The sequence below is a fragment of the Lontra canadensis genome, unplaced genomic scaffold, assembly GCF_010015895.1.
Source record: "Lontra canadensis isolate GAN:19392208 unplaced genomic scaffold, GSC_riverotter_1.0 scaffold36, whole genome shotgun sequence".
In the NCBI taxonomy this organism is placed as follows: domain Eukaryota; kingdom Metazoa; phylum Chordata; class Mammalia; order Carnivora; family Mustelidae; genus Lontra; species Lontra canadensis.
The window spans coordinates 13,181,483-13,207,444 of NW_022631030.1; the positions used below are offsets into that span (position 1 = coordinate 13,181,483).

Consider the following 25,962-nt stretch of genomic DNA (forward strand, 5'->3'; position numbering starts at 1 on the left):
CAATGTCCACTAAGCAGGATAAAAAAAAAATTGGCATATCTTACTCACAACTTATTAAAATACCCAAAATTTACTTAAAAAACAAAATACTAGTTGAAATTCTTAAAAGCAGCCAGAGAATAAAAGACAGGTTGACTTCAAAGACACAACGATAACAATGTAGGAGGACATTTCAATGGAAATGAAAAGACAATGGAGTAAACCTTCAGCATAGTAAGAGGAAAAAATACTGCCAATCTAAAATCCTCTAAAATCATTCATTAAGTCATCCATTAAAAAAGCAGGGAAAATGGGGTGCCTGGGTGGCTCAGTTGGTTAAGTGTCTGACTCTTTGTATCAGCTCAGGTCTTGATCTCCGGGTCAGGAGTTCAGGCTCCACATACTGGGCATGGAGTACACTTAATTAAAAAAAAAAAAAAAAAAAAGTAGGGGAAATAAGTTATTTTCAACAAAAGTTGAAAAAATTTACCATCAAGAAACCTACAATAAAAGAAATAGTAGAGTTCTTCTGACTGAAGGAAACTGAGCCTTCAGTCAGAAAACTACAGAAATTTATGAAAAGCACAAGGAAAAAGTGAGAAAGTATAAGCAAATAATTGTTTGCAAACTGACACAGAAATAAAAACAGTACCCTGTAAGTTTTCTAATAGACATAAAAAAGCACAAAGGATAGGAGAAACATGCAGTCAATTAGTACAGAAATTCTCAATTGGCTAGGAAATGAAATAAGCACTATTTTACAAAAGAATAGGGTTTGCTCTTCACAGTAACTATTAGAATAATAGTAAATAAATGTATAACTAAAAACCTAAAAACAGAAAATCTTTCAGAATAAAACATACTTGATTAACCCAGAAGAAAGCAAAGAAAGGAAGAATAAAGGTACAAAGAATGAATAAGATGAATTAAAAAATAACTATGAAGGTGGTAGAATTCAATTCAAACACATTATTAATAATTATTAAAGTGACCAGACTAGTTAACAAGCATGTGGAGCAACTGGAACCTTCATTTATTGCTGGTAGGAATTGAAATTGTGCAGCCACTGTAGAAAAAGTTTGGCAGTTTCTCAAAATATTAAATAGAGAAATACCATATAATTCAGCAATTCCATTTCTAGATATTTAACCAAGAAAAATAAAAACATAGGTCCACCATGAATTTATACATGAATATTCATACCAGTATTCTTTATAATATACAAAAAGTAGAAACAACCAAAATGGTAATTACCTGAAGAATGGACAAACAAAATGTACCAATCTATATAATAAAATGTTATTCAACCATAAAAACAAAAAGAATGAAATCCTGATTCATGCTACCATGAGAATGAACAGTTAAAACATGCTAAATGAAAGAAGTCAGACACAAAAGACCATATGTTTTATTATTGCATATATATAAAATGTCCAAAAAGAATCAAATTCACAGGAAGACAAAAAGTATATCTGGTGGCTGCCAGGGGCTGGGAAGAGGAAGACATGGAAAATTATCACAGGCATACCTCATTTCATTTCTCTTCATTCTATGACACTTCACAGATACCGCATTTTTTTAAAAATTGAAGGTCCGTGGCAACCCTATGTCAAGGTAAGGTATCAGCACCATTTTTCCAACAGCATTTGTTCACTTCATGTCTCTGTTACATTTGAGTAATTCCAGTATTTCAAACTTTTTCACGGCTATTGTATTTGTTATGGTTATCTGTGATCTATTATCTCCGATTTTATCATAATAATTGTTTTGGGATGCCACCAACTATGGCTACATAAGATGCCAAACCTAATAAATGTATTTTCTGATCCCTCCACCAACTGGCCATTGTGTTCTGACTGCTCCACCAACCAGCCATTCCCCCCATCTCTCTCCCTCTCCTCATACCTCCCTATTCCAGGACAAAACAATATAGAAATTAGGCCAATTAATAACTCTAAGATAGCCTCTAAGTGTTCAAGTGAAAAGAAGAGGCAAATGTCTCTCACTTTATTTATTTGTTTATTTGTTTGTTTGTTTTAGAGAAGGAGAGTGGGAGGGAAAGGCAGAGGGCTAGGGAGAGAGATAATTATAGCAGGCTCCACACCCAGCACAGAACCCAATGCGGGGCTTGATCTCACGATCCTGAAATCATGAACTGAGCCAAAATCAAGAGTCAAATACTTAAGCGACTGAGCCACCCAAGCAGCCCCTCTTTTCCCCAAATGTCTCTCACTTTATATCAAAAGTTAGAACTTATTAAGTTTGGTAGAGAAGTTGTGTCAAAAGCCAGGATAAGCCAAAAGCTAGGTCTTGTATGCCAAACAGCCAAGTTATGAATGCAAAGGAAAAATTCTTACATTTCCTACGCAAATGAACACATGGATGATAAAAAAGCAAAACAGCCTTATCACTCATATGGAGAAAATTTTAGTGGTCTGGATAGAAGATCAAACCACCCACAACATTCCCTTAAAACCAAAGCCTAATCCAGAGCAAGGCCCTAACTCTGTTCCATTCTGTGAAGGCTGAGAGAAAGGAGGAAGCTACAGAAGAGTCTGAAACTAGCAGAAGTTAATTCATGAAGTTTAAGGAAAGAAGCCAGCCATCTCCATAACAGTGCAAAATGAAGGAGCAAGTGCTGATGCAGAAGCTGTAGCAACTTACCCGGTAGATTTACCTAGGATAATTAGTGATGGTGGATACACTAAACAACAGATTTTCAATACAAACAAAACAGCCTTACATTGGAAGAAGATGCCATCCAGAACTTTCACAGCTAGAGAGGACAGGTCAATGCTTGGCTTCAAAGCTTTAAAGGACAGACTGGCTCTCTTGTTAGGAGCTAATGCAGCCGGTGACTTTAAGCTGAAGCCAGGACTCATTTACCATTCTGAAAATGCTAAGACCCTTAAGAATTATACTAAATCTACTCTGCCTGTGCTCTGTAAATGTAATAAAAAAAAAAAAGCCTGATGACAGCACATCTGTTTATAACATGGTTTACTGAATATTCTAAGCCCCGTGTTGAGACCTACTGTTCAGATTCCTTTCAAAACATTACTGCTCATTGACAATGCATCTAGTCATGCAAGAGGTATGAAGGAGATGTACAACAAGATTAATGTTGTTTTCATTCCTGTCAATAGAACATCCATTCTGCAGGCCTCGGATTAAGGAGTTATTTTCAATTTTCAAGTCTTATTATTTAAAAAATACATTTCATAAGGTTCTAGCTGCCATAGAAAGTTAATTACTTCATTATAGGCAAAGTAAATTGGAAATCTTCTGGAAAGGATTCAACATTCTAGATGCCATTAAGAACGTTCATTTGATTCACTGGAAGAAGTCAAAATATCAACATAAACAGGAGACTGGAAAAAGTTTTTTCTAACCCTCATAGAGGACTCTGAGGGACTGAAGACTTGAAGTAAGTAACTACATGTGTGATGGAAAGAAAAGAAAACTAGAATCAGAACTAACCCTAAAGATGAGACCGAACTGCTAAAATCTCATGATAAAACTTGAACAGGTAAGGAGTTGCTTTTACAGAGGAGCAAAGAAAGTGCTTTCTTGGGTGCCTGCTGGCTCAGGGGGTTAAGCCTCTGCCTTTGACTCAGGTCATGATCTCAGGGTCCTGGGATTGAGCCCCGCATCGGGCTCTCTGCTCAGCAGGGAGCCTGCTTCCTCCTCTCTCTCTCTCTGCCTGCCTCTCTGCCTACTTGTGATCTCTCTCAAATAAATAAATAAAATCCTAAAAAAAAAAAAAGAAAGAAAGAAAGAAAAAGAAAGTGGTTTCTTGAGATAGGATCTACTCCTGATGAAGATTCTGTTAACATTATTGAAATGACAATAGAAGACTTTGATTATCCCATAAACTTAGTTGATGAGGCAGCAGCAGGACCTGAGAGGACCAACTCCAATCGTGAAAGAAGTTCTACTGTGGTTAAAATGCTATCAAACACCATCACATGCAACAGAGAAATCATTCATAAAAGGAAAACTGAATCGATGAAGCCAAGTTCCATGTTGTCTTTTGTCAAAAAAGTTGCTACAGCCACCTCGACCTTTAGCAACTACCACCCTGATCAACCGGCTGCCATCAACACTGAGGCAAGACACTCCATCAGCAAAAAGATTACAAACTTGCTAAAAGCTCAAATGATGAGTAGCATTATTTAGCAATAAAATATTTGTTAACTAAGGTATGTATGTTTTTTTAGAGATAATGCTATTGCTCACCTAATAAACTACAATATAGTTTAAACATAAACTTTACATGCACTAGAAAACAAAGAAATTCATTTGATTCACTTTACGGTGATACTCACTTTATTGTGGTAGTCTGGAACCAAACCCATAATGTCTCTGAGGTATGTCTGAACTAATAGGTAAGTGATTTCTTTCTGAAACATTCAATAATTAGATAATGATGATGGTTGTGCAACTTTGTGAATATACTAAAAGCCACTTAACTGTATACTTTAAGAGAGTGAATCTTACAGATGCAAATTATATCTTAATAAAAAATTAAATGGACTAAAAATTCTAATTAAAATACTCAAAGGGGGACATTTCATGGTAAAAATGTTAAGTAACCAGGGCATCTCGGTTGCTCAGTCGGTTAAGGCTCTGCCTTCAGCTCAGGTCATGGTCCCAGGCTCCTAAGATCAAGCCCCATCAAGTAGGGGCTCCCTGCTCAGCAGTGAGTCTGCTTCTCCCTCTCCATCTAATCCCTCCTCCCCCTGCTCATGCTCGCTCTCTCTCTTAAATGAATAAATAAAAAATCTTTTAAAAAAAAAGTGTTAAGCATGATATAATAAACAAAAGCAAAACCTGAAAGAACTAAAAAGAAAATAAATAAATCCACAATTACAGTTGCAGATTTTAACAGATATTTCTCAGTTACCAATAGAATAAGACAAAAAAATGTCCTAAGTATATAGGAGATCTGAATAACCTACCTTTTCAACTTGAACTAGAACACTAAACCTAACAACTGCAGAATATATGTCCTTTTCAACAGCATATTAAACATTTACCAAAAGACCATAATCTAGGCAATGAAACAGGTCTCAACAAATATAAAGAATTTAAATCATGAACGAAGTGTTTTGTGACCAGCACAGAATTATACTAAAAATCAATTACTGGAGAATAACTAGAAATTCTCCCAAATGTATGGAAATTACAAAACACAATTCTGAGTAATTCATGAATTGAATACATGAAATCACAATGAAAATGAAAACATATTTTTATCTGAATGGTAATAAAATTACAACAGATAAAAACGTGTGAGACACAACTAAAACAGCAAATTTCAGACCTCTAAGTGTACATTACTGAAAATAAGGCAAGTTGAAAGCAAATGTTCTAAGTTTCTATTGCAAAAAGCTAGAAAAAGAATAGCAAATTATTCCAAGAAAGTAGAAAGAAGAAAAAAAGTGTTTAAGTAAAAATTCAGTGATATAGAAAGCCGACTCTTTGAAAGATTAATAAAATAGATAACACCAAGAAGTTTCATCAAGGAAAAAACAGAACACAGAATATAAACAATGAAAAGAGAGTTACAACTAGAAACCCTACAGACAAAAAGATTCTGAGGACATTATAAACAACTTTATTCCAGTATAGGTGTGAATTTCCATTGAAATGGGGAAATTTCCTTAAGAACAAAACTTACCAAAACTGAAACAAGAAACCAAATAATTGTGAAAAGTCCTATGGCTATTAAAGAAGCTGAATCTGTGAGAAAACTCCAGACCCAAATGTATTCATTGGTGAGTTCTTTCCAACATTCAAGGAATAAATTATAGCGATATTATATTCCTCCAGAGTATAAAAACAAAAGGAAGACCCCTTTTCAACCTGTTTCATGACGGTAGGATAGTCTTCATAACAAAAGGGGATAAAGACATTAATAGAAAAGAAAACTGTAGGTCAGTATTATTAACATAGCTGCAGAACTTCTAAACAAAGTAGTAACAAATCAAACCCACTGGTTTACAAAAAGGATATATAATACCATTTCCAAGTAAGTTTTAGTCCATAATGTAAACTGTTTTAACATTTTAAAATCAACTGCTATAACTGACCATATGACTAAAATAAAGGAATAAAAACATTGTCATTTTAGGTAAAATTTAATACCTATTCATAATTTTTCTAGATATAGATACATGAACATTATTAAAACACACACACAAATAACATCATAGTTAATGGTGAATACTGATGCTTTCCTAATGACAGGCATGGTTAATAAGGTCATAAACAAGAGAAGAATGTCTTCTATATAACATTACACTTGATGTCTTAGTTTTTTTTTTTTAAAAGAGGGGAATCTGGGTGGCTCAGTGGTTAAGTGGCTCAGGTCAGGGTCCCAGGGTCCTGGGATCAAGCCCACATCGAGACTGCCTGCTCAGCGGGAAGCCTGTTTCTCCCTCTCCCACTTCCCTTGCTTATGTTCCCTCTCTCCTGTGTCTCTCTCTGCCAAATAAATAAATAAAATCTTTTAAAAAAATAAAAATAAAAATAAGTACAAGAGCAAGAAAAAGAATTAAAAGGTATAAAAATTAGAAGTGAAGGCTCCTGGGTGGCTCAGTCAGTTAAGCATCGAACTCGATGTTGCCCGGGTCTTGATCTCACAGTCCTGAGTTTAAGCCCTGCTTTGGGCTCCATGCTGGGCATGAAGCCTAACTTAGGAAGGGGAGGGGAGGGGAGGGGAGGGAGGGAAGGAAGGAAAGGGAGGAAAGGGAAGGAAGGAAGGAAGGAAGGAAGGAAGGAAAAATAGAATTCTCATCATTTAAAGATGACACAATATGTTCAGCAGTTAGAATAAGATAATTCAGCAAAATCACAGCAAATAAGGTCAAATGCAAAAATCAAATGATTTATACATACTGTTATTATACATTTAATAAGGGGGGGAAGCCAAATACAATAGGTAAGTAATTTACACTATTTTCCACGTAAAACTACACAGAAGTGAAAAAGAAATTATTGCTGCCATCTGCAAGAAATGGATGAATCCCGTAAGTGTTGAGAAGCGGAAGCCAGACAAAAGTATATGTTAATCTCAATAAATAAGTGCATCAAATCATCATGTTGACCATCTTAAGCAATATTATATGACAATTATAGCTGGGGAGGAAAGAGTACATATTGTATAATTTTATTTACATGAAGTTCAAAAACAGGCAAAACAAATCTACTGTAACAAAAGTCAGAATAATGGTTACCTCTGGGACAGGTATTGACTAGGAGGGGCAAGGGTCTTGTGGTATACTAACATTAATTTATATCTTGACTGGGCTGTGTTTACATGGATATATACATTTATATAAATTCTTCAAGCTATATACTCATGATTTGTGCATTTTATTATATGTAAGTTATACCTTAATAAAAGTGTAAAATAAAAAGTCTGTTGGTAAATATTACACATTTTAAAATGATTAAAAATTATGTTTATATTATATGTATTTTGTGTCATAGAACACTGAATCAACTCCATAAAAACTTAGTATCTATTTATTTAATTGATCCTTTTGTTCCATGCTTTTTAAACTATGGGCAAATTTTACCCTTAACATGATTAATTATAGTTTCAAATCTAACAGAAAAGACAGAGTGTTAAGATTACCAACCATAAAACCCAAAGAATCCAAAGCTTTATTTATAAATTTTCTGTAAAACATCAAATTTGGACCTGCATATTTTCAAGCAAAAGGAAAAAGGAGAAAAAAAAAAAAACTTTCCTCAAATTGTGGGAACCAGCCTTACCATCCCACTCATTTAAAAATTATTTAAATCTCTGACACACACTTTATCTTTGTATGAATCTTGTTCACAGCTTGTGAAAAATTGTACTTGACAGTGTTAAATTCTGCAGAGAAGTCCAAGTGACACATTGCCTGAGAAGCGTTTGCTAAGATACTGCTTACACTTGGGCATATCTTTTCTTGATCCCTGGAGTAAACTCCAGGCACAATAGGAGTTTACCTTTCTCCTTTTATTCCCTTAATCTTTGTTTGTGTTTATTGCTGGTTCTTTGCTAAGTTTGGTTCTGGCTCTGTGACACTTCATGGCCAGGAAGTTGTTCTCCAATAGTATGGGAAATGATTAGAAAGTCATTTTATGGTCTGAGCATGTGGTGGTATTTGACAAACAATAGATAGGCATCTACACTCTATCACAGACAAGAGAGAATTGAGTTCATGACTCAATTTATATCTGTTTGTGAAAGAATATGATTCAATTCCACTGCAGAGAAGAGCTCTTTCAGTGGGTATCAAGTTTGATATTCTATTTATTTTACCCAAGGCTGAAGTTGTAAAACTGAACATGCAAGGTGTTAGTTATGTCTGCAACTAATAGTCATTAACTGTCATCATAAGGAGTAATATATTTTCCTACCTTCAGAGGATTTAATAAATTAGATTATAAAGCTGCTTAAAATATAGGAGGTCTGTCCTGGTTGGTTTATATATACTATTAAATGCTTACATAAACCCAGTACTCCCAGAATTCCCAGAAAATAAAGAAACTGATCTTGTAACACTAATGGGGTCAGCGGTTTTGGTGATGAAAACTGAACAGAGGTTTGCTGAAGCCAGTGGAATTGAGCTGTAGTCACTTCCAGCTGAAAATGGCAGATATACTGTAATTCTTAATAGGTATTATAATTTTATCAGACGGAAGTCCTGCCCAATTCCTAGCCATTAAGCTCCTCGCCTTATATATTCTTCCAGATTCTTTATGAATATATCTATTCATATGTAATCTTTTCATGTCTTAAAAATATATCCATAACAAGTCTGAAAGCAATGTATAAATATGGTCTTTGTGCAAAAAATGGAAGAACAGTTTTATTCCTCCATTACCAGCCCACTTTTTACTGAAAAGTATATTTACACACCAATATTTTCTAATATTTCCTGGAGTATTCTGATTTCCATATGAGTATATAAAGAGCTTCTTTGCTGTTTTCACAACTGTATGATATCCCACTGTGTAGATATATTCCATAATTTAACCAGTACCCTACCAATAGATTCTTGAATTATTTCCAATTTTTTAGTATTACAAGCAATGCTACAGTAAGTTTATAAATATGTTGTTTCTACACATGTGCATGTATATCTGAAGGACAAATTCTCAGTGATGAAAAAATCCTTTTGATACATTAGCCCATGTTTCTATTGGGACGGTCTTTTCTTACCTATTTTTAGTTCTTTATATATTAAAGAGATTAGTTCCTCATCTGTAATATGAGTTCCTAGTATTTTTCCTAGGTTGTCATTTGTCCTTGCTTATTTTTTATAATACACATGTTTTATATTTCATGTAGTTAAATTTTGTAACTCTTTCCTTTATGGGAACTATAATTCCTTAAATTATAGTTCTAAAAGCCTTCCCTGGCCCCAAATTTTTTTTTAATTTTCCCATGTGTTCTTTTAAAATTTTTATGATTTCATTTGATACACATATCTTTGATCATTTTGGAATTTATCCTTGCTAAGGGGTAGAACTTGAATTTTTTTTTCCTACTGATGTGTATGCAGTTTTCCCCAAAGGACTTACTGAAGAGCACACTTGTCCCTATTTGTTTTTGAGAAGCCCTCTTTATCATATCTAAGTCTTCCTATGTGTTTGAGTGTATTTCTCGGCTTTCCATTATATCCCATTATGCCTTCTTTTCAGGTATCAGCACCACAAGGTTTTAATTATAAAGACTTTATATTACAGTATCTGGTTGCATTAGCCCTTGCTTCTTTTCATCTTCCCAAAGTTCCTTGGTTATTTAACCAAGATCAACCTATTGATCAATTTGTCTAGGTTTTTTAAAAGCATTCTTATTATACATGAATTTATAACAAACTGACATCTTGGGGCATGTGGGTGGCTCAGTGGGTTAAAGCCTCTGTCTTCAGCTTGGGTCATGGTCCCAGGGTCCTGGGATTGAGCCCCACATTGGGCTCTCTGCTCGGCAGGGAGCTTGCTTTCCCCTCTCTCTCTCTCTGCCTGCCTCTCTGCCTGCTTGTGATCTCTCTGTGAAATAAATAAATAAATAAATAAAATCTTAAAAAAAAAAAAAAATGACATCTTGATGATACCAAATATTCCCAGCTATGAACAAGGTGTATCTTTTCATTTCTCCCAAACTTCTTTTATGTCCTTCAGGAAAATGCTTTATATTTTCTTCAAATACATCTTAGTTCCTCACTAAGTTTATTTCTGGGTATTTTATTTTTGTTCTTAAAATTGGCACCTTTTCACATCTTCTAACTAGTTACTATCTGATAACGCTATTTTTAGCGCTGTTCTGCAGGTAGGAAAATGCATTAACACATCTCAGTCACTCCAGATTTGGCAGACTGTTTTCTCCTGAAAGTTTCCACTTTATATCCTGCAGAAGACACTGAAACATGCCATTCATGTCTCTAGAGACCCACTAGACTGGATAACAGACACCAAGATTCGGCCTCACTGAATGCTCTCTTCAGAGGTTTCCTCTCAAAAGCCATGGACAAAAGTACCAGTAGACTTCCAATTCAAGACTGCACATATGTTAAGAAACCAACCTCTATGCTCTGAAAAGTCTCTGAAAGCTAAATAAAAGGAAATAAATCCTTAATAGAATGATACGGGTGGAATCAGCAGGCCAGAGATCTTGATAATCTTTTGGAAGACAAAAATCAAGTGGGCTCCTACTGACTGGTAAACCAGAGAAAAACAGGCTGAAGGAGGTTATACTCCCACTTCTCCCCACAACAAAAGAGGTATCTGCCCCCAAGGGATTAATAAAAACTGTAAAATTACTCTGTAAAGAAATTAAACCATCAATTAGAAGGACTAGGGCTCCTAATGTGGGTGTCTGCACCCACAAGAAGCTCTACGCATCATGGGACTACTAAAGAAAACAGCTGAAGGAGGCAAAGAAGGGCCGATATCTAGCTTAGAAGTTAAAAGCATAAATTCTGTTCAGTCAGAACAAACAGCACATGTACACTGAACGAATAAAGTCACAGAGCTAAAGAACACAACAGCATAAATGTTTTACATGTGCCAGTGTATATCCTGTATCTATATACGAAAAACAACACAAAAATTATTTCCCTACTCTGACTGAATTTGGAAGATTGAAGATTTTTTTTTAGTGGCCCAAAGAACAAGAAATACACCAAACCAAAAAATAAAAATGTAAAGAGAAATATACATTGAGTAAAGGACAGATTAAGCAGACTTGATATGCAAGAAATAGGTTCCACAAGGAGACAATTACTGAAAACAGAAGAGAGGCAACAATTAAATAAATAATAGGTAACAATAAAAAAATCTGTCTCAACATGGAGGCCTGAATCTATGGAATGAAAGTCCCTGAGCTCTAAGCCGAAGAACTGAAGATAAAACACATGTAGGGGCGCCTGGGTGGCTCAGTGGGTTAAGCCTCTGCCTTCGGCTCAGGTCATGATCTCAGGGTCCTGGGATCGAGTGCCGCATCGGGCTCTCTGTTCTGCAGGGAGCCTGCTTCCTCCTTTCTCTCTGCCTGCCTCTCTCCCTACTTGTGATCTTTCTCTCTATCAAATAAAGTAATAAAATCTTTGAGGCGCCTCGGTGGCTCAGTGGGTTAAAGCCTCTGCGTTCAGCTCAGGTCAGGATCCCAGGGTCCTGGATAGAGCCCAGCATCTGGCTCTCTGTTCAGCGGGGAGCCTGCTTCCATTCCTCTCTCTCTGCCTGCTTCTCTGCCTACTTGTGATCCCTGTCTGTCAAATAAATAAATAAAATCTTTAAAAAAATTTTTTTAATTCAATTATTTAGATTTAAAAAAAATAATTCACCCATTTTTTTTTTACACATGTAAACTGAGCACAAAAAGAAACTGTTACAAGCATTTAGAGAGAAAGTACGAGTTACCTATGAAAGAAAAGAGGGGTAAATGGCATGAGCATATGCAAGAAGTCAGAGTATGTGGCTCACAGAACTTATGTCAACAAAGTACTCAAGAAAATATCCACCAGGAAACAAATGAGCCAGAAGAGACACATGAAGATAGAAGATGATAAGAAGGAAATAACAGTAGACACTAAGCAATGATACATTTCATTAGATCTGAATAAATGACAAAAGAAAAATTAAAACACCTTAGCAAAAAACTAGGGTTTCTGGTAGTGTAAAATATTGGTAAATTTAAGAGTATCCAAAGGGACTGAAGGCAAGAAGATGGAAAAGTACTCTGTCAATCTTGTGTTAAGAGGTGGGGAGGTAGAGAAGAAAAGAGAACTATGGTAGGAAAAAGCAGCACACCTAAGTGGAAGAAATTCTTTGATTTTCAAACAATAAAGAAAATACAGATCGCAATATAAGCATGGAAAGGGAAACTGATCATTAATGGTAAGTAAAAGTATATCAGATCTTCTAAAATTAAATATCTAGAAAGGTTTTGCTTGTTCTGATTTTAATCTTGCTAGGCTGTCACTTCATTTTTCTTTTTAAGGGAACTGACTATATTACATTTATAAACAGAGTTCTATACATTTCAGAGATTTTCATTTACTAAGTTTAAACGTGCAAATGACTGCTTAAGGGAGTTTTAATGTTTAAGTTAAGTACAAAGGTTAACAAAAAATTGGTTTTTAGGTGCTTAAATAAATAACCTGATAGCCAGAACTTTCATATAGTGTTTATATAGTTTCTGTACTCTAAGGCCCTTCTTAAACATCAAAAAACTCATACAGATAGATACAAGAAAGGTTCACCTTGGATTCCATCCCAAATAATTTAATTACTGAAATACCAAGAAAGCCTTGTACCAGCATGCCCCATGGTTATGACAAGATTTATTTCACAGATTATAAAGACAGCCTAAAGGCTAGACTCCACTACCACATAAAATTTCCTGAGATTAAGTGATGTTCACATCAGACTTTGCAGATCACAAAATAAGTTTATTATCCTTGTGACACTGGAAAGAGTATATTTGGTGAAAATTATATTTTACGTTGAAAGAATATATTAAGGGCTAATTTATATTCTAGATCATAAATCCAGTGTTACAGAATATCATTTTTTTACATATGCACATCTTTTTTCACATCATATATAACAGATTATTAAAGGGTAAAATGCCTATGAAAAGCCACAGACTATAAAATAGACCTGGGTTGGGATACTGGTAATATATGTCTTTGGTTAATTGTTAATGCTACCTCTCCATCCTTCCAGGCTCATAAAAACTGACTGGGATGGTGGAGGGGCTCCTGGATGGCTCAGTCGGTTAAGCATCCGACTCGTGATCTCAGCTCAGGTCTTGATCTCAGGATCTTGAGTTCAAGCTCTGTGTTGGACTCCACACTGGGTGTGAAGAGCCTACTTTAAAAAAAAAAAAAAATGCTGACTGGGGATCCCCAAATCAATAATTTCTGAAGACAACAAAAAAACAGTCCCGGTATTAAAAGCTGGGAATTGTGAAATAGCTTTACGGGCTTCCAGGGAAATTTAGCCAATCAAAATAAATCATTCTAGATCTAAAAGAAAAGCAAGAACCTAGAAGAAATCTAATACCATATTCCAAGCCATTGTTACCTATTTGGACTGCTGCAGTTACGTTCTAACTCACGGTATCATTTCAAATAAGGCAGAAAATTAATAAAGCAACGAACAAACCAATCAAGTACATGAACTATTATTAGTTTTATGATGCTATAAACCAATAAAGACATTAAAAGAATTTAAAATATGTGCACCAAATCATCTAGTTTAACTGAAGTTGGAAGTTTCTCACTTAAAATCACATTATTATGAAGATGCAAGCAAAGATCTGATTGAGGTATCTGGGCATCTACAGACTGATTCTAGAAGTACATAGTTCTATGGGGCACCTGGGTGGCTCAGTCCACTGAGCAACAGACTCACCTTTGTCTCAGATCATGATCACCAGGTTGTGGGATGAAGCCCAACTTCGGTCTCTGTGCTCATTGTAAACTCTGCTTGGAATTCTCCCTCTCTCCCTCTCCCTCTGCCCCTCCGTCTGTTCATGCTCTTAATTAATTAATTAATTAAAATAAAAGTACGCAGTTCTAAAGATGTGGTTCAATTTTTCACTGTATCATCTGTGTTTTGAACTTCATGTCACACTTGCCAGTCTATGTATGTGTCAATAATACTAGAAAAGACTAAAGTAGATTATATGATAAACATTTCTAACCTTAAATGCCAAAGAACCAGAACCTTTCATGACCGTGAGTTAGTAATAATTGCTAGGTGTCCTAGAGGTCGAATCTCTGAAAGGTCACATTTACTGTATGCATTAGTTCACTTTTGTGTTTATCATATACACATCACCATTGCTCAAAATCCCTTCATAAGAAGGAATTTCAGAACTAAGATGTCAGCTTAAAAGTCTCTTAAATGTTATTACTTACCAGAGAATAACATTTAGCAGCTAAATATTTCACTAAAGTCGTTCACTTTCAAATTCAATTACACCTGGGTTCAAAATTTTGCTCTACCATATGCTTACACTGTTGGTCTATGTGTGACTTTCTAAGTGACAATTTCTTCATCTGGAAAATGGGGAAAATATTACCTACTCTATAGGACTGATAAGTGACATACTGTATATAACATATATTTGGCTTAATACACTGCATACAACAACTCCAAAGTTAAATTTTTCATTTTTAAAAATTTTTTTTTAAATTTTATTTATTTATTCATGAGACAGAGGCAGAGGGAGAAGTAGGATCCCCAAGGAGCAGGGAGCCCGATGAGGAACTTGAAACCAGGACCCTGGGATCATGACCTAAGCCAAAGGCAGCCACTTAACTGACTGAGCCACCCAGGCGCCCTTTTAAAATAATTAAAACATTTCTGCTTTTCTTTTTCTGTCTCATATTCCTCCTACTTACTTACAGAAGGGCTCTTTTCATGATCCTTAAGGACTATTCTATTCTAAGGACTATGACAATCTCTAAATGTTCTAATCAAAGAACTATTTTAACAGTGATAATAGTAGGTAGTAATTTCACTCTACAAATCAGAAATCAGAAAATGAGAGATTTGTGACTCAGTGGTAGGCAAGTTTCAACTATTGCTATGAAGGAAATTGGGCAATGTTCCACAGTACTAGAATGTTAGAAAAAGTAACCTTTCTTCCAACCAAATCTAAAAATAAACTCCATTCCAAAAGCTACTGGACAAACATGAATGCCCCTCTGTGAGTGCTTCCTCCTAAAGCAGATGATAGCTGGAAACTCCACAAACCTACACCACAGGTATGGTCTGACTTTATCAGTCATGGTGTCTCAAATGACACAATGTTATTTTTCTAAGAATCAATTTTAAACCTAGATTAGAAACCATTCAGAGAAAAAGAACAGTACACAATCTTTTGCCCTAGCAGGGGGTGTGTGTGTGTGTGTGTAAATGAAATTAACTAGAATATAAACAATGACAGTTTGATTTAACGTGTATTAGCACAGATTTTAAAAGAAACACATTAAGATTTTTCTGTATATTTTCTTCATTACTAAATTGCTTTTACTAAAATAATTTTCATACATAACACTGAGTCCACTATTTGGTTCGGTTACGGCAACAACGCCTACCATCCAACCCTTCACCTTCAACACCCACACACGCATTTTTTCTGTTAGGCATTTTAGCTGGAACGCTGCTGTGAATGTGGCAGAGCACTGTGCGGTTGCATGTCCTCATGTCTTACAGGTGAGAAACACTACATGACATGGGCCTTACCCAGATCTCTTCTTGCACTTTCAAATAATTTAAAATCAAACCTCAAAGATGTATTTGGTCTGAGAGAGCGATGATGATATTCAGATATGAAAGATCACTATAAAAAGGACCAATGCCCTATGGTGTGTCATGGTTTCCCAGAACAGTGCAAGCAATAGAGTTCAGTTTCTTAGGATGAAAATGCTATCACAGAGTCTTGAGGAAAAGAAAGCTCAATCTTGCACAGATTTTTTTTTTTTTTTAATTTAAGTCAGAAGAAAATCCAGACAGGCCCCTTCTGTCTAACAAGTAAATCAAGGATGACAGGACCAAATCTATTACAACAACAAAGTCTAGATCGTTTCTTCCTTTGACTAATAACCCAAAATAACTTTTGTAATTTTAACACCAAGTCAAACAGGTTTAATACCAACAAAATAAATATTTTTCCTAACTGTCCGTGAGACGCCAACCATAGTATAAAGAATATATGCAACATCAGCATATCTTGGGAGAGAAGCTTACTCAAATAAGAAAGGCCAAATAAATTATGGGAAGAATGAGAAAGTTTATACAAAAAAAAAAGAATTTCATGTGTTAATAGTACATTTTCATACTTTGCACTAAACTTTTCTACAAATTTAAAACATTCTTATTCATTTTAACCACGGAGTAGCAAATTTAATGTGGGTTACCAAGACTTCCTTATATTTAATCCTTTCTGCCATTTATCCTAGACTTCATTTTTTTATTTTTTTTTTTTAGATTTTACTTACTTATTTTAGAGAGAGAGGGTAAAGGGAGCACAAGCAGGGGGAGAAACAGAGGAAGACTGAGAGAGAATCTCAAGTAGACTCCCCACTGAGCACTGAGCCAGCCTCAATCCCAGGACCCTGAGATCATGACCTAAGCCGAAATCAAGAGACGGGAGCTCAACCGCTGAGCAACCCAGGCACCCTTACCCTAGACTTTAAAAAACAAATCTGTGGATAAAGATATTAACTTGAGAGAGACTCTTTTTGAACTTTAAACATAAAGATAAGATCTGATGTAAATAATGGTATGTTCACCTACCAAGTACTCACAGGTAAAATTATATAATAGATGTTTAATTGCTCGTGTGGGTGTCAATGATAATATGGAGAACAAACTTCTTCAAGAGATGATTTAATAACTCTAAAAGAATGAATCTGCTAACCCTGTTTGAAAAAAAAAAAGCCTTCTAAAATTTGTAATAGAATTAATAAACCAATGGCACTGTTTCCTCAAGCTGGATAAGACCTCTTTCTTCACTAGTACTACCACGCTTTGAGATCTGCTTAATCTGGAGGCATTCCCTAACAACTGCAGTTATGAAGTTACAAGTAGAAATTCAAAGCCAAGAAAGATTCCCAAGAGGGGAAGGAGAGTGAGATATAAGGTCAGAGACAAGAATAGGGATCAAAGCCATGAAATAATTAATTTGTACTTATAGTCAAAATGTTTCATACACATGAATAAGACAACAAAAGCATCCATGCATGTGGGGGCATATACACACAAACATTGAAAAAAAAGAAAAGGAAAAAGGAAGAAAACATACTACATTCAAATTCAGATCAAATCTATTAGGTACAAATCAGACACAGGAAGGAGTGGTAGGTAGTTCATTCATTATGAGTCTGTACTTGAAATTCCTGAAACGCTACTACAAAACCTGTCGAACACCTTCTCTTCCTGGTGTTCTAACAAGTCATTTAAAATGCATTTTATAAGCTCAGGGCATGTTGTGGAATGAAGAGTGCTATGTACAACTAGAAACCTGTTCTTTTCAGCTCCAAACCTTCCCCCCCAGAGAAAAGACAATCTTACCAGAAAAGAGATTTAAAACAGAGAAGATCGGAAAGGAGTGCCGTGGTAGAGGGAGTGGACAGAGAAACAAAGGTGAGAAGGGAGAACTGTGAATTCCATAATTACCTGAAGTTGTCTTCCCTCTCTCCCTCTTCACTGCCAGTCATCTCGATTAAAACTTCAGAATCCAACCAAAAGACACTATCATCTCCTGAAATGCTACTCTCACTTTCGGTCTCCATCTTGTAGTCAAAAAATGTAAACCTCAAGGCATGGAATAAAGACCACCACCAACGTTCAAGGTGTTCAGCTCTGTTTACGTGTGGCTGATACAAAGTGATATGTGATCATGCCGGGCCACAGTCTATTACGGGCTATTTTAATTACAGTTGGGGTAAAGACAGGAAATCACACAGAGCACACTCACTGCCTCTGACTGCTCTACACCTGGGACACCCAGGCCCCTCCCACTGCCTCAGGCTCTGTGACCTACATAATCAAATTCAGAACCCAAATCAAGGTGATTTTTCACTAATTATTGATTTAATAACAATTTTTCTCTCCTCAAGTCTCCAGTTACTAAGTTAAAAACACACTTTCAAAGTGCAGGATTTTCTTATTTTGCTATTTTAGAATTCAGAAAGGTAAACAGAAAACTGGAAAGACCAACGCTGTATGTAAAAGTCTCCTGGGCCAACCACAATGAGAGGCACAGTGACAGACCTCACAGTAGAGGAGGATCACAATTCAGAGCGAAGACAAGCATTCAGCAGGGACCTGCCTGACTTCATGCCTTCTAATACTACACCCATCTTCCCTTCCCCACAGTAACAACAGCCAGAGACACCTTGCTCAGGTATCCAAAATGCAACCTAGCAGCCCCCAGGCTTGTCTGTGACCTTTTAAAGATAGGTAAGTACGTACATACATACATACATACATACGTATTCACTCTAAGGTTAAGGGCCTGGACGATCACATTAAACAAAAGCATGCAACATTTTTCCACATCATTTAAACTGCAGACGCCCATGGCAGCCATAAAATTTGACCTGCTGGGAAATGAGGGAAACGTATAGCATCTGTAACACAGGCAACAACACAGCTGTTCCTCAGGAAACAGCCACGTTGGTACCAACCCCTGACGTGTCAACTACTCATCCTTTCGCCCAGCAATTCCCCTTCTAGGAAACCACCTTATTTTCACAGGTGGAAATAAGGAATGAACAGAAATACTCAGGGCAGTAAGATTTATAACAGCAAAATAGAACAGCAAAAACCACCTAACTTGCTCATTTAACAGAAAACTGGATAATCGAATTAGGGACTCTCCACAGAATGGAAGTCTGTACAGATGGGGGAACGAGAAACACAAGGCTGCCCTACTGGTCATGACAGGACACAAACCCTAAGGCACACTATGAAAGCAAAGAAGAAAGAGGTAAAGGTGTACAATAGGATATATGAAATGCTCCCATTCCCATTTGCAAAGAGGAGGAAGGAGAAACACACAGGACTACGTGTGCAGAATATGCACAGGACAGTACCCATGACAGCTGCCATCTCCAAGGGCAAAACGTAGCGAGTGAAGACGACTGCAAGGGAGACAGGTTTTCACTGTACCATGCACACACCACCCTCGCAAAATAATAACTAATTTTAACGTAGTCTTTTATATCCCCCTAGCAAAGAATCAGATTTTTAAGTGTTATTTTAAGTATTTAGGTCTTTTTTTCCTCCTAAACAAATCTAACCCCTTTAATGTGTTTCATGAATCCTATTTACCTTTCCTTTTAATTACTTTTTTGCTCCTTCATTACAGTCCTTGATCGCCTCACTTCCTCAACTCCTTTCAAACATGAAAACGTGAACTGTAAGCAGAACTTTTACAGAGACTCCTGAGGAAAAAGTCTGACCAACATAAGCTCACTCAGGAAATCGCCTTTTCTAGTCCTGGGGCCACTGCAGAACCGTCCTCCACAGACATCCCTGCTGCAGTGACAGCCTTTGATCGCACCAATCTGACCACTGCGCCAAGACCTTCCACAGGTCTCACAGTTTTGACTCTATCAGTTCAAAAACAGTTTTTAACTTCAAAATCAACATGTTCTGTTCCCTTCTTCAGTGCTGAGGCAGTGAACAGCAGGGAGCATGTCTTAAGGCACACAGTGGAGTCAACCACAGGGGCTACCAAAAACCGAGAAGACTCCATATTCCTGAAGACCACAACTGCTTTACCTCCTTTTTCCCCCGGTTGGCTTAAAACCTGACCAGGCTTCACTTCTCCAACAAACTTTTGTGGGGCACAAGTCTCTGACCTAAACCACAGGAGCCATCATGGAGAGTTTAGAATCAAATGAGTCTTCATCATCTACTGACCAAGAGGTAAGGAAGACAAGGGATAGGGGAGTTCCTAAGTCCACCACAGCAAGAGGAAAAGGAATTTTCACAACAGTTTAAGAATTAGATGCATTTTTTTCAAGAGAAATATTTTTAAAGTGGCTTATTTTCCTAGTAGCAGTAGTAATAATAACAGCAAACATACATTAAGTACTTAATTGCCAAACATTGTGGGCCCTACAAAATTAATTATAATTTATTAGGTAATTCTCATACATAGGAGCTATTATAATCCTCATATTACAGGTAAAGAAATTGAAGTTAGCATAATGATTTGTCCAGGGTTATTCACTTTGTAAGTCTGTATTTAAAATGCTTTTTAAAAATCTGCCTAAAATCTAACCACCATGTAAAATATTATTTCTGTGAGGAAAGTATGTGGCTTTCAATATGATCTACATTTAGCTCACCAGGCTGACCCGCTCTCATCTCGTAATTCTATTGTGTACTGACGACCTGCGTTCACTTCTACACAACACCCTCCCCACATCTGGGTGGACTACAAAGAAAGGGTGAGCACAGGGATCACAAAACAAAGCAGCAGCAGAGCAGCAAGAGAACCGAGGTCCTGATACCCCCATTTCAGTGCTCCTTTTCCCACACTTTAAATTAGAATTCTTTTTATCAATTCTGTTCAAAACATAGCCAAAGGCTCAATAAATATCTCCTGAACTGGGCACCAAGCTTTTTGGCCACAGAATGCGTCACAACTGTGACTCTAAATAGATAGAGATACACCAGGGCATTTTTTTAAAATATGTTGTATTTGAGGCACCTGGGTGGCTCAGTGGGTTAAGCCTCTGCCTTCAGCCCAGGTCATGATCTCAGGGTCCTGGGATTGAGCCCCACATCAGGCTCTCTGCTCAGCTTCCCCCTCTCTCTCTCCGCCTGTCTCTCTGACTACTTGTGATCTCTCTCTGCCAAATAAATAAACAAAATCTTTTAAAAAAATAAAAATGAAAATAAAAATAAAAATAAAAAATAAAGAATATGTTGGTATTTCAAAAAGCTGTGTCATGAAACTGGAAAACAAATTTCAATAGAAATGGAAATATTTTGAAATCAGATAGACATTGGCTCAAATCTCAACTATGTTTTATAGAAAGTGTGATTTGAGGTAAGTAGCTTAAATTGAGTCTCAGTTTGGTAATCTCTAAAAGAGGAATAATAATAACCTTGTACGGTTTGTGTGTGGATTAGAAATAATGCATAATGAAACTACCATACTGCACAGTAAAGATCCTCTATAAATGACAGCCATCATGCTCATCATCACTGACACCATGGAATGTTTTTATTGTTGTAATTATATGAAAATTGAGAAACAAGATATTTAATCTTTAATTTGGCTTTAATTTGGCTTTCTTCAGTTATATCACTTTGTAATTTTTACCACTATTTTAAAAGAGAGTAGTAATCTAATAAATAAAAGGAAACAAGTCTCAACTAAGAGATAATATTCTACTTATTTGAATCCCTTTCATAAATGTGGATGGAAAATCAAAAATTAGAACCAAAAGCTCATATACTCCCCTTAATACATTAACATAAGGATTACAAAATACATATAAAATTAGATCATAAGACAGCTCACCATGACATTTCCAATCTCCTTAATGAGTGATTTTTTTTAGTGGAAATTTCCCGAATATACGCACAAACTCACTCAAAATTTAACTAAAATCAACTATTGTTTTAAAATTATATATCCTTAGTCAATCAAGCAAAGATTAAAAGCATACTTTCTGGTATTCAAGTTTTAAAATGTGTTAATATTTATTATAAGGTAGAATACTGCTTTCAACAAATATATAATCTCAGGCTATGTTTTCACTGAATCAGTAACTACCATCAACTGATACACATTCTAGAATCTTCATTCCATGTAAATACTGATTGAAGAAAAATACTGAAACTCAGTCTACTAAATCAGACTTCTTCAACACAATTTTTAACCATAGTGCTATAGTCTGTCTGGTATCAGTAACTGAAAAATAAAAATTAGAAACACTATATAGATTAGATTCCATTATTATAAAAAAAATAGTATATATATATATATATATATATACACACATACATATAAAACACATAGGAGATCATATAACAAAAACACTGAGTAATTTTTACTTTCTTCTTTAATTTATCTACAATGTTTTTAATTTCTAACATAAAAATGTGTTAGCAATTTAATTTTTTAGTTTTAAACAAGTTAACTCATAAGTTAAAAAATTCATTCCATAGTTTTTCTCTTGCATAGTTGAATGCTAATTTCTGCCATCTCATATACCATAGACATCAATAATAAATGCTTATTGAATAAATACATACAAGTGAACAACAGAAAAATATAAGTGCCAAGCTTAGGAAATTTAAGTTCAAAAATAAATAAAGTCAGTATGCATAAATAAGGCAATCTTCTTGCACACACCAAGGCAAATCTAAAATGATGATGAATAGGAACAAGTAAAATAGCAAAGAAGAAAATCAAAAACAATTACGTGGGCTGAATAAGGAAACTTAGAAGTTCTTCATATATCGGAATCTCAGAATCATGTAAATCTGCAATAGGAATTAATATAAATTTAATTCCTCCTCTACAGTGTGAATTTAATCCCTCCTCAAAGAAGAACCAAAATCTATGGAATTTGCACCTCATTAATAAACCTAATGCCTTTACTGTAAGTGCAAAGACAGCATCTGCTTACTGTCAAATTCATATACCACATCACCTTGTTTCACTGTTTCCCTTTCAAAAGTTCATAAAATCTAACTCAAGAATACTTTGTTCCAAAACTCAAGAGTTCAAGGTGCTCTTGCACAAGGGAAAAAGAATATGGTATCTACATTAACATATTCTTCCAAATGAAATTCATCAGAGACTGAAGAGAACAATTCATACAACTACCAAGCTATGGGTACACAGAACAGGCAAGTTGTCTTAGCATGAGCATTCCATTAGTAGACTCTATAAATAAACAAAACAAAAACACTTGCTTCATCACAATCCAGAGATCTCAAGATATCCTCACTGATCTGAGACACTACTTAAAATAGTGTTTCAATCTACAGATAAAATAAAACTATACTATTATTAACAAAGTTAAACTCTGAAATGTCATAATTCTTCTAGCAATGAGTTTGAGGCCACTAAAATACAACATCTATAAGTAATGGTTAAATGAAAACAATGCTAAAAAAGTAGTAAGTAAAAGCACAGTGTCAAAAATTAAGAACTAATTATGCTACAACTGATCCGGTAAAAGGCTTTATAAAGACAATAAAGATTCCATATTCTTTAATATAATGCTGAATTAAATTATTTTCTGAGCTAGAATTCTCACTGATAATGTCATAAGCAGTGAGGTACAGAGAATAAAAAGACTTTACATTACTTTTATAAGTTTAGGACCTTAGAAAACTATAGTCTTGGCAAAAACTAAAATTTATATACAGTACTTCTAGTAATTCCTGTAACCAGACTGCCTCCTAATGTTAATGATATTGCAAAGAAAAATGTCAAATGTAAATTTAATGAGTAATAATCAGGGAAGAAAGCAAATGATTCAAGTAAACTCTATCTTAGTAGAAGGTCTGGGAGAGACCAGGATAAAATCACTAGGGGAAAAAAATTAAATTAGGGCTAAGCAAAAAGAAAAAAAACAAAAACAAAAAACAGCTGTACTAAGTCTGCATGCCTGAAAAGCTCAGGGTAGGGTGCCTGGGTGGCTCAGTCGATTAATGGCCCAACTCTTGATTTCGGGTTGTGATCTTGGGGTTATGGGATCAAGCCCACATCAAGACTCGTGATCAGTATGTATTCTGCTTGGGATTCTCTCACTCCCTCTCTCTCTGACCCTCCCCCTGCTGTGTTATAAATCAATCAATCAATCAAATCTTTTTTTAAAAAGTTCAGGGTATGGCATAACATAATTTAGTGGAGTCTCTCCCACAATATACTAGACAAAATGTCAATAAATCAAATGCTTTTACCTACTAGTATCCTTACCTGGATAGCTCACTCTAGTGCATGTTGATTTGCAACTCAACTAAATTTTGGCAGCCTGAAACCTATCTCATACCACTCGCTCCCTTACTATCAGCTGACAAAGGTGGCAAGAGTCACAGTTGGAGCCAACAACAGCAAGTTCCTTCATGTCTTAGGGAACATCCAACTACTTATAAAATTCCAAGTATTTTCCTCAAAGCACAATCAGCCTGTCCTCAAATAACAGAAGCTAAACCCATACTAGTAAATGTGAATCTGAGGCATATTATTCTGATGTGTCTCCAAATAAGTGTACTTCTACTCCTGGTATCAATAATTCTTTAATTTTATTTTCTTAGGAAGGAGAATTAAGTTCTTATCTGCTCATTTAGCTTTATTTCAGCAAACAGGTATTTTTTTTCCCATTACCCATTGTTACAGAAATTAGTTCTGGTAAATTTTATTAATTACAAAAATAGTAATAATGTAAATCTTTTCATGAGTAAACTAAAATAGAGAAGTAAAAAGTTAATGGAGATAGCTCTTTAAAAGATACACAGATTTATATTTAAGTTTGAATGACACATTAATTTGGAATTGATTATCTGCCTATTTCTTCTTATTTGGCTAAAGCCAGACATTAATATTATCATCTGTGGTGCTTTTCATGTGGTATTTTCAAAAGATGTAGTAAATGCAAAGTATATTTTATAATCTCTGAAAAAGTACTTCAAAATAATAAAGCTATTTCTTAAGTGTCAATTCAGAATCTTCAAATTATATCACTACATCCTTGTGGTAAATTAAGCATGTTTAAGAACTGAACTAACTTGTTATGTATTAATTTGTAATTTATTAAGATACTGTTTCACCTTTTTAAGTAGCATTCAAGTTAAATATACAAAGCAACTTGAAAACAACAGTACTATTTCTGAGTATCCATGGTTTCCATTTAGGAAATAATGTTGTATTTTTTCTTTTAATTTAATGAAGTTAAGATGACTCAAATTCCTCTGTGCCACTTATTACCTATGTAAACTCAGGCAATTTGCTCGAGATCTCTTAAGTTCAATTTCCTCATCTGATCAGAATAACCATGCCCAATTATACTGCAATTGAAGTGATCAGATGAAACCAGATATATAAAGTATCTATGTACCACAACATTTGTAAATAAGTGCTAAAAAAACAAAAACAAACAAACAAACAAACAAAAAAAACCCAGAAGGTATAATAAAAGAAAGACATTTCATGAATCCACGTTCTGGATCTACTAAAAAATGTTAAACTTCTGTAGGAGAATAAACATTTTCATGAGATAAGGACTCTTTTAAATTACTAAAATATCATTATCTCACCTAAGGCAATTAGCCAATAATGCCTTAATATCATAAATATGTAGTCAATGCACCAGGCTTTCCATTTCTCATGGACTTTTTTTCTAACCGTTGGTTTGTTTGAATCACAAAGTCCACACACGGTGGTATTACAGTTAATAAGTCTCTTAAGTCCCTTGTGATTTTAGGTTCCCTCTCCTCCTTTACTTTTGTCATGCATTTGTTGAAGAAACCAAATCCTGTATATTCTCTAACACTCAGTCTGGTTCTACAGGTTCCTCAAGCTCTCATATTTCCTTTACAGGCAATAATTCTTTTTTTTAAAGATTTTATTTATTTATTTGAGAGAGAGAAAGAGAGCGTCGATGCATGGGTGAGCACTAGCAGGAAGAGGGGCAGAGGGAAAGGGAGAGGCAGACTCCCTGCTGAGCAGAGAGCCTGACTTAGGGCTCAATCCCAGAACTGAGATCACAACCCAGATGCTTAACCCGCAGCCACCGAGGCATCTCTACAGGCATTAATTCTTTTTTTTTTTTTTTTGAAGATTTCATTTATTTATTTGACAGAGATCACAAGTAGGCAGAGAGAGGCAGGCAAAGAGAGAGAGGGGGAAGCAGGCTCCCTGCTGAGCAGAGAGCTCGATGTGGGGCTCCATCCCAGGTGCCCCACCGGTATTAATTCTCAAAAGCT

General features: G+C 35.5%; 1 protein-coding gene across 3 annotated transcripts in view; it reads right to left on the bottom strand.

Moving 5' to 3' along the window:
* Positions 1–25,962, bottom strand: part of ARHGAP32 (Rho GTPase activating protein 32) — a 281,739-nt gene that overhangs the window by 178,053 nt on the left and 77,724 nt on the right. For 2 of the 3 annotated variants that reach the window (XM_032868914.1, XM_032868913.1), the window contains exon 1: positions 17,674–17,789. The exons of the other annotated variant lie outside the window; for it this stretch is intronic. In XM_032868914.1, the coding sequence (XP_032724805.1) occupies positions 17,674–17,789 (116 nt within the window). Of the gene's footprint in view, positions 1–17,673; positions 17,790–25,962 lie in introns of those variants that run through there. 3 annotated transcript variants of the gene reach the window in all.